A 14,213-nucleotide genomic window follows, 5' to 3' on the forward strand; every position below is an offset into this window, starting at 1 on the left:
TCGAATACAACACCCACCACTATTTATTTTGCACACTCTTGAATTCTCAATTGTTGTTGTTGTTGATAACTCTCCATGAGATGATCGAGCAACAGGCAGTATCATTTTAGATGAATCATCGCGATGATTTCTATGATCGTTCAAAAAAGATTTCTTTGAAGAAAAATGAACAACAGCCTTACTGGAGAGCAAGGTTTCGATTATGGAAGCACCATTGAGCGAGTGAAGCGGTTTGCAGTGGCCCTTGCCGAAACGGAGTTACAATCATCCAAATCGTTGGAAAATGTGGCTGCGGAAATTCAAAATATACAAAACAACAATACTCTGCTGCATAATCAAATTACAACATTGTGTTCAGCTCAGATTGAGGAAGCTCAACGTGCCTTATTATTGATCAATTCATCTCAAAGTATTCTTAAAGGTGTAAAATCAGAGTAGGTATTGTACGGAAGAGTCTTGCAGCTATTGATTTCAACTTTTTATCACTTTAGATTTGCAGGTCTTAAAGAGAAGGCCAGAAAGGGACAAGAAATTATCAAGTGCTATTCAACGATTCGGAAAGCATTTTCAATTTTGAACATGATCGGAAAGACAAGAGAGTGGATTGCTAGGCTTCTCCATCTCAGAAAAGAAGTATTCCAGATGAAACAAATATTGAGGAGCGAGTTGGAGAAACTTATGAATCAAGAAGAAGAAGTTGAGACTGATGAAGATGATGAATTTGATGAGGAAGTCGATCTAAGCCAATTTGGTTTTGAGGAAACTGACTTTAATGACGAAGATCCACACAATGTATTGATTGCAATTTATGAAAGATTATGCGGATTGGAAGACTTTAGGTTAAAAGCACTCGATGAAACGTCCAACAATCCTCAAAGCATGCAAGTATTTTCAAAATATTTGTCCATAATTGACTCTGTGATGCATTTGTTTAATAAGGTCATGGAGAAGCACTTTGAGAATGCGGTAGGATTGTCACATGAAGAACCAGAAAAACTAATTCAGGTCATTAGAATTATGGAAAGAGATGAAAAGAGAAAAAAGATAGTTGAAGCGGATTCTTTAACATCCCACGACACCGTTGAACCAACTTTAAGATATTCATACAAAAACTATCGACAAATGTGTTTTGACTCTATCGAAAGATATGTCCAAAACTCTTTGAGGTATGAAGTCGGAAATGACGAAAACATTGAGGACGTCATGGACAAGATGAAAAATCTTGTCGAGTCTGAATTGGAAACAATTGAGAAACATCTAGTTGTATGCTTTCCTTCTAAATACAACATTTTTGAAAAATGTGTGGAATTTTTCGACAATGAGGTTCGACACATTTTAGGTCACTACATCACCGATGACACAGATAATATTACAAGATCACAAATACGTAAGTTTTTAATGTGATTTTGGTTCACTCTTCAAATTTTGCTCTGCAGTTAAATGGCTCATTGAATACCCAGAAATTTATGATCCGTACCTTGACTCTCTCGAAAATGTGGAAATAGACTATTCTGGTATGATCACAGACCTTAAAACCACAATTAATATTACTTTCTTTGTAAGTATAGCTGTCGTGATAGCTGCTGATTAAATGACGCAATCAGAAATCTATTATGGAATGGAGAGAAAAGCTTGTTCAAAACCTTTTTAATACGATTTGTAAAGATAACTCCGATGAAAAAGGTTTTTTAGTACAGGGTGACATTTTATATACATACGGACCCATAGATTTTTTTACTACCCTGGATCAAGCATTACAATCAATCTCTCAATGTGGACAAAAAGATGTAAGTAAGAATAAGGAAACATGCCACTCTCATCTTGGAAACTTCTCAGCTCATGGAACAAATATCATTTGCTATAAGACAAACATTGACCGATTACACTGCAAACTTGAAGGACGGCGTTAACAGTAAGTGTTGCGAAATCGATTGCAAATTGATGGATTACAATACTCATAATGTCAGAGCATATTGATAAAATCACAATTAAGAGATTAATAGCCCTCACCAATGACTGCACCAAATGCATTTTGTTTACTCAAGATCTGCAGGACCAAATCGCTGAGATGTTGCCTGACTTGGAGATGGATAAAATCACGATGGAAGAAGTGCTGAGTGGCTTTTCCAGCCTTTCCAAAGAACTTGTAAATACCTTGTGCCAAAGATTCATATCCAAAATTGACCCCTATCTTGAGAAAATATTTACCAAGGAATGGTACACCGAAAAGGGAGAACGAACATGTGTAACAGAAGCTTTAGAATTGTTGCAAAATGACATTCAATTACCAATCGATTTTATGGAATGGGAAAAAGTGGTCGCCATAGTCACCAAAGTATTTACTCATTTTGTAACCAGGTACATTGACGCGTTTATGACAAAGAAGTTTGTCTTAACCAAAGAAGAACGAGAGGTTGTGAAGTCTGAAATTGCAGCCAGCATTGCATTTTTACCTCCTGAAGACGATAATGGTTGGGTTTCCACCATTGTAAAACCTCTGAGACTGATTGAGGATGTCTTTGATACCATTGATGACGAGGATTTACTTCAATGCATGTCTGAAGCAACCAGTACTTATCCAGATCTGGGAGAGATTGTGTTTGAAACGTTTGTGAAGAAAGCCGGTTTTTCAAAGGACAGCACCGAGCTTTACCTATCCACCATCTCACAATTTTTCAAAGCAAAGAGTAAGCTTACTCAAAGAAAACATGACAAGAAGTCCTTGTTTGGAGTGTATAACCCCAAGGTTGAGGAAGACAAATCCACAACAAAATCAGATTCTGTCAAAGAAAGGAAAACGGAGAAGAGAGAAAAGATCAAAAAGAAAAAATCTCTTCGAAGAATATTTTCTTCACAAACAGAACAACCCAAGTCATTTTCTGCAGGTTTAATCGACTCATCAATTCCAGATGATGATGAGGACGAGCCATTGCCCTCAAAACCTACGACAGGTAATAGCAGTCCAGTGTCGGTTATTCCTCCTGCAAGCGCATCAGAAAAGAAGAAAACAGATTCTGGTGGTGTCACCGAGATGAACTTGCTGGACTATTTGGATGATTGAAATCTAAGTAAAGGAATTTTGTTGGAAATCTGCAGATCAAGAACTTAAGGAAATTTCGTTGAAATGAAGTGTTTTTATTAGGTTAAAAAACAGTTAGTTCTTAGTATTGTCAGTTAGTACCAAGTTTTTCAGATATCATTTTCTCAATCCAGTATGCCCACTTGTCTACACAACCGTTGACGTCCTCAATAATGTAATCACGTCCTGGTGTGCGTAAAATCATATTGTTATCTGACTTCTTGATAACCTTAAGAGTTTTTGATAGCGGCACAAAACCTTTCACCACCATGTTTTCATAATCTATGTACATGAGTCTGGGCCAATCAGTTAGAATGAGCTGTCTCTTTTTAGCGGTCAATCTTCTTCGTTTGATAACTTTTCTAGTATAGATGATGGACTCGTTTTTCAGTAAAAATAGTGACCACTTTTCGTTCAATTTTTCTACAATATAGGGATTAGGTTCATCAAAGTCGTCTTGCTTGTCTTCAAGTTCAATAGCATCCAAATCAGCAAATGGTACAATAGATGGTGGAGTTTGATTCTTCAAATTATTAAAGTCAATGCCATCAAAGAAGGGATGGGCTTTTAGCTCCTTATACCCACATGGACCTACACCCAATCGTTTCATGGCATCCAATTGGAGTAACTTGTCGACAAGATCACGTGCCACATATGGAAAATCATCAGGGAATTCAAACTCTCTCTTCAATATCTTTTGGAAAATTAAGTATTCAGACTCAGCCTTAAATGGATGAGTGGCTGTAAGCATTTGATATACAATACAACCGAGAGCCCACAAGTCAGCAGCCTCAGTACAATCTTCATCTTTCAATATCTCTGGAGACACATACTGTACAGTTCCGCAAAATGTACCCTTCTTGGCCTTAAGAGGAGAATCTCCAACAGTCACTTCTTCTTCAGCTGTTATTTTTGCAGTTCCAAAATCAGTTATTTTTACATGCATGTCCTTACTGAGAATAATGTTTTCGGGCTATCATTGAGATAATACACAAAGGTTATCTCTCCTTCTTGGGCCTGACATAAATATCAACATACTGTTGTGTAGCACAGTAGGTCGTGAGTCAGCAAATTCATTTTGAATTGGATTCCAATCATTAATGAACTTACCCTTAAGATCTCTGTGAATAATTCCGAGAGAGTGCATATACTCCATCGCATTCACAATCTCAGCAGTGTAGAATTGTGTGGCTTCCAGCGAGAACGGCCCATAGTTTTTAATGTACGAGTATAATTCTCCTCCTGGAGCATATTCGAGGGCAAAATCTAGAGTGTCATCATTTTCCGTGTCGTGTGATGTTGTGTGAACAATGATGACGACCATATTGGTAGTACTTACATAAATTATTGGCATCTTGGAATGTACAAAACAATTTAATCACATTATCATGGTCCATCATGTTCAATACTTGTTTCTCCATCTTTACAGTTTTGGTCTTGTTTTCCTTCAAAATCAATTGCTTCTTGATAATCTTCAAAGCATATTGCTTTCCGGTTGGTTTAAAGGTGGCGAGAACAACTCTACTATACGCTCCCTCTCCAATTTGTTCTCCCAGTTCAAAGTCCTCACAAGAATAGGACTTTCGGGGCATCATACCCTCATGATGATGATATTGTGGGGGAATCCCAGTGGGAGGTGTACTGGAACTACGGGGAGATACAGGCATTGGGGATATTGGTGGTTGTTGATTACTTCCCACACTACCATGATGGTGTGTGGTGCTACTGCTGTTGGTGTTGTTATTGGTGCTGTTGTTGTTATTAGAGGACTGTGGTTGTTGTTGTGGTGGTGGTGGTGGTGGGTGCATCATCGTGGAAGTTGTTGCCGTTAGAGCGGCTCCGCTGCTTTGGGGCAAAGCTTGCGCGAGGCTCATTTTTTTGTGCGCAGAGCATTTTTGGGAGAGACAAGCGAGGAGTGGAGAAGGATTGCCAAAAAAAAGAACAATGTTGTTGAGGATGTTGACTCAACGTTCGAATGTGTATCTCTGTTTCTTTGGAAATGACTCGACTGTTGTATGATCAGAAGTAGCAGCAGTAGCTGAGGGGGATTTGTTCTTTGGGGTGGTTGACAGAAAAATTGCTTTGCAGCAAATGACAGATGTTGACAGTGCTTGGAAACAAGTGAGTTGGCAGCAGTCGTGATTCTTTTTTTTTTTAATGAATTCTGCAAATCAACACATTCTCACAGGTGCTCTTATCGAACAAACAACGGTTGTCATTAAGGGCATCGACAAGTGTCAACTGTGAAAAGAGAGTAGATAACTCTTGCTTGATGCTCAATTTAAAGAGGAGAGATGAGTTGTGGTCAACAGCTATCCTGCATGATTCATTCAGAATTTAAAGGGGAACTACTAGTCATAAAAGAATCATGTCGAATGTACATGACATGATGGAGTATCGAGAGATAGTTATTCAGGGTATTATTGCCCATGCTGTTAAGAAAATGGTTGTTGTCCAGGCTTGGGCGCATACTGTTCAAGTGTTAACTGACTGATAAATTCATTGCATTCCTTTCTTTTCTGTGTGTAAATTATTTTTGCATCTTGTAGTAGCTCCTTCCTATTCCAAATCACCATAACGTCGATGAAGCTCCCAATTCTTATAATACTGCAACTGTGATGCAGTAAGTGAGGGTGAGACCATGGATATGGCTTGTTCAAAATCTTCGACAGAGACAACATCTCTCTCAACAGACGTGTTGGTATTACCTTGAGAAAGAATAGACCTGGAAAGGGCATTAAGACCGGCACGTTGGCAAATGTTTGCTATATCTGCTCCAGAGTAAAAGTTTTTGGTCCTTTCGACAAAGGAATCGACATACTGAAGGACTGTTTCTTCGACTGTCATTTCCTTAATGCACATTTCAAATATGGATTTTCTTGCCTCGCTGTCAGGTGGGCCAACATAGAGAACATGTTCAATTCTTCCTGGTCTGAGAAGGGTTGGATCAATTTTGTGTGGAACATTGGTTGCTGCAATTACAATGACACAGCCATTGTTGTTGTCATTGCTGGATGTGTTTTTGATGACATCATTGTCTCCAGAGTTAGTTCTCGCTCGTTGCTGTGTGGAAAATTCGATATTCTCCAAAGAATCCAGTTCAAGCAATAATTGCGAAATTAAACGTTGTTCTCCACTCGAAGAGTCCATTCGATCTCCAAATATTGCTTGAATTTCATCAAAGAAAATGACACAAGGGCTCGCCAAACGAGCTCTGCGAAATATCTCAGCAAGAGTTTTCTCAGATTCTCCAACTTCAGCCTTAATAAGATCAGGGATGTTGATGGAAATAAAATTGGAGCTTGAGGCAGAGGCTACTGCTTTTGCAATTCTGTATTATTATTATTCGCATCATATATTGTTTATAATTGAAATAGAACTATTCTGAATATACTTACAAAGTCTGTTCGATAAAGGTGAAATTTTCGAGAAGGAATGATCATGAATACACGGCTCGAATACTCTCTACACAGTGCTACTTACTTTTCCAGTACCTGGTGGGCCATAAAGCAACAAGCCAGTGGGTGGCTTAATCCCCATTCTCACATACGACTCGTAGTGTTTTAAAGGCCAAACCATCATTTCATTCAATTTGGATTTGATATCATGAAGACCTCCAATATCCTCCCAGCTCACTTTAGGGATTTGTGGTATCGTCAGTGATTGTGAAGATTGTCGTATCGAATATGGCTCTATATTTGTAACTTCTTCAATAATGTCGCTCGAAGAAATATACACTTTGGATGGTGTATTGACATCTCTATGTGGATTGGGAGAATGAAGTAATTGTCTCATTTTCGCATTTTGAATACAATTAGAGCACAGAAGAGCAATATCTGCTTGTACCAAACCATGAAAGTGATTAAAAGAAATATCTTTGAGGAGATTATCTTCTGTCTTGAATTGGATCAACTCAGATTGATTCATCTCTAATTCCACTGTAACACTATCATCATTCATTAAAAGCGTCTTGAAAATATTAAAACGTTCTTCATTACTTGGAACGTCGATCATAATATGTTCTTCGAATTTTTGTTTTACAAATGGGTCAAGGCGTTCGATTTGACTGGTAATACCAACGAGGCAGAGTGGAAATGGTGATGACTCTAGATAGTTGAAAATCGAAAGTAACTGATTGAGAAGTAGTAAATCTTTGGATTCTTCATCTTCAGGAAACAGTGTATCAATTTCGTCTATAAGAACTATTGAATTGTTGTTAAGAGAAAAATAACATTTTCAGTGAAGAAGTACTTACATATACATGGATATAAGCTTTCTGCTTCTTTCAATTGATGATAAAGGTTGAATACTCCTTCTTCATCTTGATAAATATTTTGATAGAGTGAAGCAGGAGAGAGTTTTTTCACATTCAAATTCAAATCTTTGGCGATGTGAAAAACCTGGCTAGATTTACCATTTCCTCCAGCTCCATAAATTAAAAAACTTCGGATAGAGTTGGCTCTATTCTTCATTGAGTGATTAATCAAAGAGCGCAATGTGAAATATTGTTCGCTTTTCCAATATGTTCTGCTTTGTAAATGATTTAAATCTATTTCATCTGAATTGACAATAATTTTTGTCTTGTCCGATATTCTACCCCATTCTGCAGCATTTAACTCGTTTTCATTGAAATATTTCACTTGAACAGTAAACTCCATGAAACCAGTATTGTTATCAAAAGCATTGATTGGAATATAAATGTTGGAACGTCTCTTAACAAATTGTTTTCTTGTTATAAATTCTTTGATATCTAATAACAGTATCACATAACTTGATATTGACGACAATAATTGGAAAACATACAATTTTTGTTGACTGGCAAAATTTTGGAGAAACTCATGTTAGAGAATGGTTTCAAAAGTACTCGTTGTAATTCCGGTATTTGGTCATAAATTCCAATTTTGTTAATTATAATTGCTTGGTCTTCCTCAAGTCCGAAACTTTTCATAGCAATTTCATTCATATAAATTTCTCTTTCCACCTCTTCTGCTTTAAAATTAGCTTTCAATACTCCCAATGATGGATCAACATAGAGCGTCAAAATAATTCCTCGAATAATGTTATTATTATTATCATTCATATTGGATTCCATAGATGGCTGTATGCCATCAAGTTCAACAAAATATTGTCTGGGAAATATTTCCTTGCTCACACATTGTTCACAATCCCCAACGCTCCAAATATCCAACAAACGAGTCATCAACGGAGAAATCACCACACAATAAATATCGGAAACTCTATTCAGTCCGACAAGTTTCTTCCTTCGTTTCAAAAATTGAGAGGGATAAGCTTTGAGTTTGACTTGCATTTTTTTTCATCCACGCCTCTTTGAAGGATTCAGAATGGCCATTTTCATTGTCTTTAAGGGACTACATGAAGAAACTCTTGATGAACTGAACAGCATTGAGAAAAGAAAAGACTGTTCTGAACCGTTGTACAGTGAAATTATTAAGTACGACTCATCAACAAAAAGAGTTCATAAAAAAAGTTGAAAAAAATGTTCTTGGCAAAGAAGCCAAAAAATTCGCATCATCATCAAGATGCCAATGATGGCAAACATCATCAGGGAGGAATTTCATCATGGAACAGAAAGAATAATCATAATAACACATCTTCTTCATATAAAAATAACACCAAATATAATAACCGAAAAGGAAATGAATTCAACAGAAAACAGAACAAAGGCTCATCGTTCCGAGAGCGAGGACAATATAGCAAGAACTCTTCTCATCGCAATGATGAACCAGAGGAAGAAGTTGATGACATCTCTGCGTTCGGACAAGAGATTTCTCAATATGCATTAACCGAAATTTTGGATGAAGAAGGAAAGAATCAAATCAAAACAGCAAGAAGCATCATGTCTTATTTCCGAAGAGTTGAAAATCTGATCAATAAGGATGAGTTTCCAACAAATGAAGATAGAATGCAATTTATAACCAGTGTTGTGAACTACACTTGTGAATTGAGAAACTTATTTGACACAGGAAGTGATGAGGATCGAGATGAGACGATGAAAAAAGGTCTTATTGCTCTCATTTTGACTTTAAATAATCCAGTCATTGCGAAAACATTACAAACCATGATACCACTTTCGTCAAGTGAGGATCTTAGAGGTTTTTTGAAAGCCTGTTCGAGTGGATTTGTCATTATCTGTAATGGAAAATTTAGCTCGTTTGTGATTCAAGAGGCTTTAAAATATGTTCCAGATGTAGTTAAGGAAGAATCTGATGCACACCATGCAATGCTTGATGACGTTGAGGATAGTGACAATACTAATAAGAGCGAAGAGAATACCATCTCTGAAATTTTGAATAGAATCTACTACTCCAAGATTGATCCAAATTTGTTTGACATGGTTTTCCACAAGAATGCAAGTTTTGTTGTGAGACAGTTAAGCTTATGCCTTGGACATATTAACTCACAAGAGGAAGGAAGAACACTGCTCGATATCATGGTAGAGAAAATGATTTCATCATGTCCAATTGCTGATGTTCTTTCCGATAACATTGCCTTAGGATTTTTGACTTCTCTCATGGAAAATGTTTCCTCGACTGATTCTAAATTATTCACAAATATCATGAAGTATGCCATCGGACAAGAAAACAACTATGAATTGAGTGTGTCTACTGAAACCATTTCCAAACTCCTTTCTACGCCTCAGCATTGTCACATTGTCGAAGTTATTATCAACCATGGCGATGAAAAGACATTTTCCTACATTTTGCAACATGTTATAATTCCAAATGCTGAAAGCTTTGCTACGGATCAATCTAAATGTTATTCTTTGGTGAACGCTATTGAAAAGGCAAATCGAGACCAATTCATATCCATTTTCAATTCTATCAAAGATAACATTAAGAATTGTTTCGACAATACTCTAAATGTAATAACAGCACTCGCTAAAGGATGTCTAAAGTTTAACACGAAAGAGCAAGAAATCCTTCGACAAATGATGAAAGGCCTTGAAGGAGAGGATCATCAAACCGTAGAACAATCAGTGAAGAAATTACTGTTCTCTTCAGAAGACGGCAAAGTCATGAACAGACACGGTTGCAATTTACTCTCTACAGTTTTCACATTCCAGTCAAAGAAATTACTTGCTCCTCTTGTGGACGTATTTAAAAATATGGACGAAAGCAAGTTTTTCGATTTGTGTGTTTCGAAGGAGGGCAGCATGGTGATTGATTCATTAGTTCAATCGTACGATGAATTTATTCAAAAAATCAAGCCAAAACTAGTTGATTTGGCCACTAATATTTATGGTGCTTTTATTGTCGAAAAGGCAATGACTGATTGTAAGGATAGCAAACTTCATAAGGAAATTGCTACCATTCTTAAAGATGCAGAACAACAGATACGATCCACAAAGCCAGGTTCGATACTTTGGAACAAGACAAACCTTTCTCAGTTTAAGAGCAATCCAAATGAATGGATTCAAAGAAAAGAAGAACAACGAATTCAAAAGAAGAAGACAAGTAAGATGATGCAAGAAATGCTTACATCGTCGAGTACGTCATCCTCAAGCAAAAAGAAGAAGAATAACAAGTCGACGAAAGGTTTAGAAAAGGAGCAAAAAACCCAAATTTCAGAGGAGCCACAAGAAACCCCACAGGCCATAAAACAAACTGACCAGAACAAACAAAAATCCAAAAAGAACAAACCCGAAAAGTCAAAGAAGGAGACTTCTTCTGAGCAAGTGTCAAATAGTGACATTAATTTAGATTTCTTGGAGTTTTCAAAGGAAGAACTAAAAGCTCAACCAAAACAAGAAGAGAAAAAACGAAAGAAAGACGTGACAGACCTTCTTGACAACATTTTTGAATCCAGTATGAAGAAGAAAAAGAAATAATCGACAACTAATCAAGTTTAATAGTCAAAATCTTTGACTTTTTGCTTTAGCTTTTGTGTATCTCTTCCTTTTTGTGCATTTCGTTTTGCTGTTTGTATGTCTTTGGCACGAGAGTATTGCTTCTTCTTGAAGTCTCTTTTAACTTTTTCCTTGATATCTTCCTCTGTGATTGTTTTTTTCTTTTTTCGTCTTGCAGTTGTGGTGCTTGTACCAGTGACAACAGAAGGAGATTCTTCATCACTGATAACTTGAGTCTCTTCATCGTTTGGCTTTTCTTCAGTGATCTGCCCTTCTTGTGGTTGTTCAGTTGTCGATTCACCGTTCACAATCTGCGACTCTTCGTTTTCTTCCTGTTCCTTTTCTTTCAAAATTTCATCGAATTCCTTTGCTTTCTCCTTTGTAAAACCGCTTGCCTCAACGTGTACATCCAGTGAGTATTCTTTGGTTATGTCTGATAGTTTTGGATGGAACCTTGAATATTCTTCGTCCTCTGGCTTGATAACAATTGAAAATCGTTTTGCAAAGAAGCTGGAAATGCAATCCAAATCTCTGTTAAAATAGAATTCTGCATTAGGATGAGAAGTGGAGACCATTTGTGGAAAATCAATCACTACAACCTTCTCGCTCTTTGGTTTCACTAACAAGTTGAATTCATTGAAGTCACCATGTACCAGACCATACTGAGCTAATTTCACAAGTAGGTCAACACATTGTTCATACACATATAATGGGTGCTTCATCTCTCTGATTTGATATAAAGGATAACCCTTAATGTGCTCCATGAGTACGCAATGTCTATTGCAGTCAATTGGTTTTGGTACTGGAATGCATTTGGTGTCATAAATAGCTTTCATAAATGCAAATTCTTTCAATGCGCTCAATCTACTCATATATAACCAATTAGTAGTTTTGCTTCTCTTTCCTAAATAATCTCTTGTGTTTTTCACTGCTCTAAACGAAGACCTTCCCAATCTGTGAAATTTAATAACAATTTGTTTGGCTTTATGTTCCAAGTCATAGCCATCAAATTCATCTTCTTTTTCATCCTCATCCTCCTCATCCTCTTCGTCATCCTCATCAAATTGTTCAATCTCTTCTGTAGTCTTTTCAAGAACAATATTCTCTTCTCCATCCTCTTCATCTTTTGTTTCTTCCTCTTCTCCTTCCTTCACAGGCGATAGCAACAAGTAAATATCCGATTCTTTACCAACACCTATTTGCCTACCAAATCCGATCACATGTCCTCTCTTCATAAACGTCTTTAAACTCAAAAAATCATATCCGGGATATGTTAAATGATAACCATCATAATTCTTTGCATCGTGATGAACCAATTTATATTTCAATAAATGTGAGAGCACTTTTTGAGTACCTCCGTGTCTAAGTCCAGCAATTCTCTCAATCAATGGAGTTGGAACCAATTCATGGTTCTTCATACCCATCTCAATGGCCGTGAGCACACGAAAATCATCATTGCTCAAATATCGGAATTTATTCGAGTCTATTTTCACCATTTTTTTTGAGTTTCCAAAATATTAAATTTTTCAATACCAACTTCAGAAATTCAAAGATTGCAAGATTGTTCTCCTCATGAGTAAGAGGATAGAGGTATTTCTTTGAATGATTGGAAAAACTCATTCACTCCAATAACAACTTGGAGAAGTTGTTTTTCGTGATTCAAGTGACTAAATTGAAAATGCAAATTAAAAAATGAAGAGACTCTTCTGTTCTAAAAAAATACCCACAACAAGCCTCAGTTCGCATCTTCTTGTAAGCAGTTCTGTTCAACCACCACCTCACGACGGACTTTATTATCGTTCATCCTTCTGTGCTGCCTTGATACTACACAACAGTAGTGGAACAACAATTACTACTACCAATAGGAATTATTTTGTTGAAGAGAAGAATTTTGGTACACAAAGAATCGGAAGTTTTAAAGAAAAAGAATTAAATTATTTGATAAATTTTCAGAAACGGGAATATAGTACAATGATTACTTCGGATACAATTGGAACAACAACTGAAAGCGCTACTACTAATGATACAGGCTCCTCCATTCCAAAGAGACCTGTCATTCAAATTGATTACAGGAATAAGATAATTTTAGCTCCAATGGTGAGAGTCAATGGTCTTCCATTTCGTAGACTGGCTGCACGGTATGGAGCAGATATCGTTTATTCAGAAGAATTGGTCGATAAAAAGTTGCTAAAATGCAAACCTGTATATAATGAAAAGTTAAAGACCATTGATTATATTTCGGAAAAGGACAAGTCTATTGTTTATCAAGTAGAGGTTGTGGATAAAAATAGTGATTCACCAACAGCGTCACAAAAAGTACCAACAGTATTGCAATTGGGTACATCCTCTCCAGAGATTGCTCTCCAAGTTGCCGAGTTAATGATTGACGGTTATGATGCTATTGATGTAAATATGGGATGCCCTAAAAAGTTTTCTGTTAAAGGAGGAATGGGAAGTGCTTTATTGCGACCAGAAAATCAAGAAAATGCTTTAGAAATTTTAAGAACTCTTGTGAAAGGAATTCAAGAAAAATACGGTAAACCTGTAACATGTAAAATCAGATTATTGGACACGCCAGAGCAAACTTTGGAATTATTTAAAAAGCTTCAAAATACTGGTGTTTCAGCAATTTGTGTCCATGCTAGGTACATACCGCAAAGACCTCGAGAGAAAGCTCATTCCCATCTTATTGAGCCAATTTCCAAAATTTCTAAAGTTCCTCTTATTGCGAATGGTGATGTTTTCAAGCCGGAAGATATTGAACGAGTGAAAACTGTCACAGGATGCTCAAGTGTCATGATCGGTAAGTTCTTGAATCAAAAATTTCAAAATGAAATTTCTAATACTTTATTAAGCCCGAGGAGCAATGTGGAATTTAAGCATTTTCAGAAAAGGAAAAGCACTTTTAGATAAATTAGAGGTAGCCAAAATTCTATTAGACGAGTTTATTACATATCAATATCCAGCAGGATTATCAAAGTACATCATTAAGAGAATGTTTGAGACACACGCCAAAACTAATCTCTACAAACGACTCATTGGTTGCAAAGGATACGATGACTTGCACAAGGCCTTACACTTCAACGATGGCGAAGATCTCAACAGCAAGGAACTTTCTTTCGATCAAATTACCTCAATACCTGAAGAAGATGACCTTCTACCAATCATCGCTTATCAATCCACAACAGCTACCACCACTGTCACAGAACCCTCCACAAAGAAACAGAAATATCAGTAAAACATTAATGTTCAACATTGTCGAAAGAA

At 36.7% G+C, this 14,213-nt stretch overlaps 6 protein-coding genes across 6 annotated transcripts; 3 read left to right on the forward strand and 3 right to left on the reverse strand.

Annotated features, from left to right (window-relative positions):
* Nucleotides 1-165: 165 nt before the first annotated feature.
* On the forward strand, nucleotides 166-3,061 carry FDP41_008949 (uncharacterized protein; the record flags this gene model as incomplete). Its single annotated transcript, XM_044712855.1, has 6 exons — nucleotides 166-434; nucleotides 492-1,387; nucleotides 1,437-1,558; nucleotides 1,605-1,787; nucleotides 1,837-1,912; nucleotides 1,968-3,061. 6 exons carry the CDS (start codon nucleotides 166-168, stop codon nucleotides 3,059-3,061), a joined length of 2,640 nt encoding a protein of 879 aa, XP_044557414.1.
* Nucleotides 3,062-3,170: 109 nt separating this feature from the next.
* FDP41_008950 (uncharacterized protein) lies at nucleotides 3,171-4,953 on the reverse strand (the record flags this gene model as incomplete). The annotated part of the gene is made up of 3 exons (XM_044712857.1): nucleotides 3,171-3,982; nucleotides 4,190-4,345; nucleotides 4,419-4,953. The coding sequence occupies 3 exons, from the start codon at nucleotides 4,951-4,953 to the stop codon at nucleotides 3,171-3,173; spliced, it is 1,503 nt and encodes a 500-aa protein (XP_044557415.1).
* Nucleotides 4,954-5,638: 685 nt separating this feature from the next.
* Nucleotides 5,639-8,387, reverse strand: FDP41_008951 (uncharacterized protein; the record flags this gene model as incomplete). Its single annotated transcript, XM_044712858.1, has 4 exons — nucleotides 5,639-6,340; nucleotides 6,563-7,281; nucleotides 7,335-7,829; nucleotides 7,883-8,387. The coding sequence occupies 4 exons, from the start codon at nucleotides 8,385-8,387 to the stop codon at nucleotides 5,639-5,641; spliced, it is 2,421 nt and encodes an 806-aa protein (XP_044557416.1).
* A 189-nt stretch (nucleotides 8,388-8,576) lies between these two features.
* FDP41_008952 (uncharacterized protein) lies at nucleotides 8,577-10,928 on the forward strand (the record flags this gene model as incomplete). Its single annotated transcript, XM_044712859.1, has 1 exon — nucleotides 8,577-10,928. One exon carries the CDS (start codon nucleotides 8,577-8,579, stop codon nucleotides 10,926-10,928), a length of 2,352 nt encoding a protein of 783 aa, XP_044557417.1.
* A 17-nt stretch (nucleotides 10,929-10,945) lies between these two features.
* On the reverse strand, nucleotides 10,946-12,442 carry FDP41_008953 (uncharacterized protein; the record flags this gene model as incomplete). The annotated part of the gene is made up of 1 exon (XM_044712860.1): nucleotides 10,946-12,442. The coding sequence occupies one exon, from the start codon at nucleotides 12,440-12,442 to the stop codon at nucleotides 10,946-10,948; it is 1,497 nt and encodes a 498-aa protein (XP_044557418.1).
* A 196-nt stretch (nucleotides 12,443-12,638) lies between these two features.
* On the forward strand, nucleotides 12,639-14,184 carry FDP41_008954 (uncharacterized protein; the record flags this gene model as incomplete). Its single annotated transcript, XM_044712861.1, has 2 exons — nucleotides 12,639-13,749; nucleotides 13,802-14,184. 2 exons carry the CDS (start codon nucleotides 12,639-12,641, stop codon nucleotides 14,182-14,184), a joined length of 1,494 nt encoding a protein of 497 aa, XP_044557419.1.
* Between the last annotated feature and the right edge of the window lie 29 nt (nucleotides 14,185-14,213).

Source organism: Naegleria fowleri, assembly GCF_008403515.1.
Source record: "Naegleria fowleri strain ATCC 30894 chromosome Unknown tig66, whole genome shotgun sequence".
In the NCBI taxonomy this organism is placed as follows: domain Eukaryota; phylum Heterolobosea; class Eutetramitea; order Acrasida; family Naegleriidae; genus Naegleria; species Naegleria fowleri.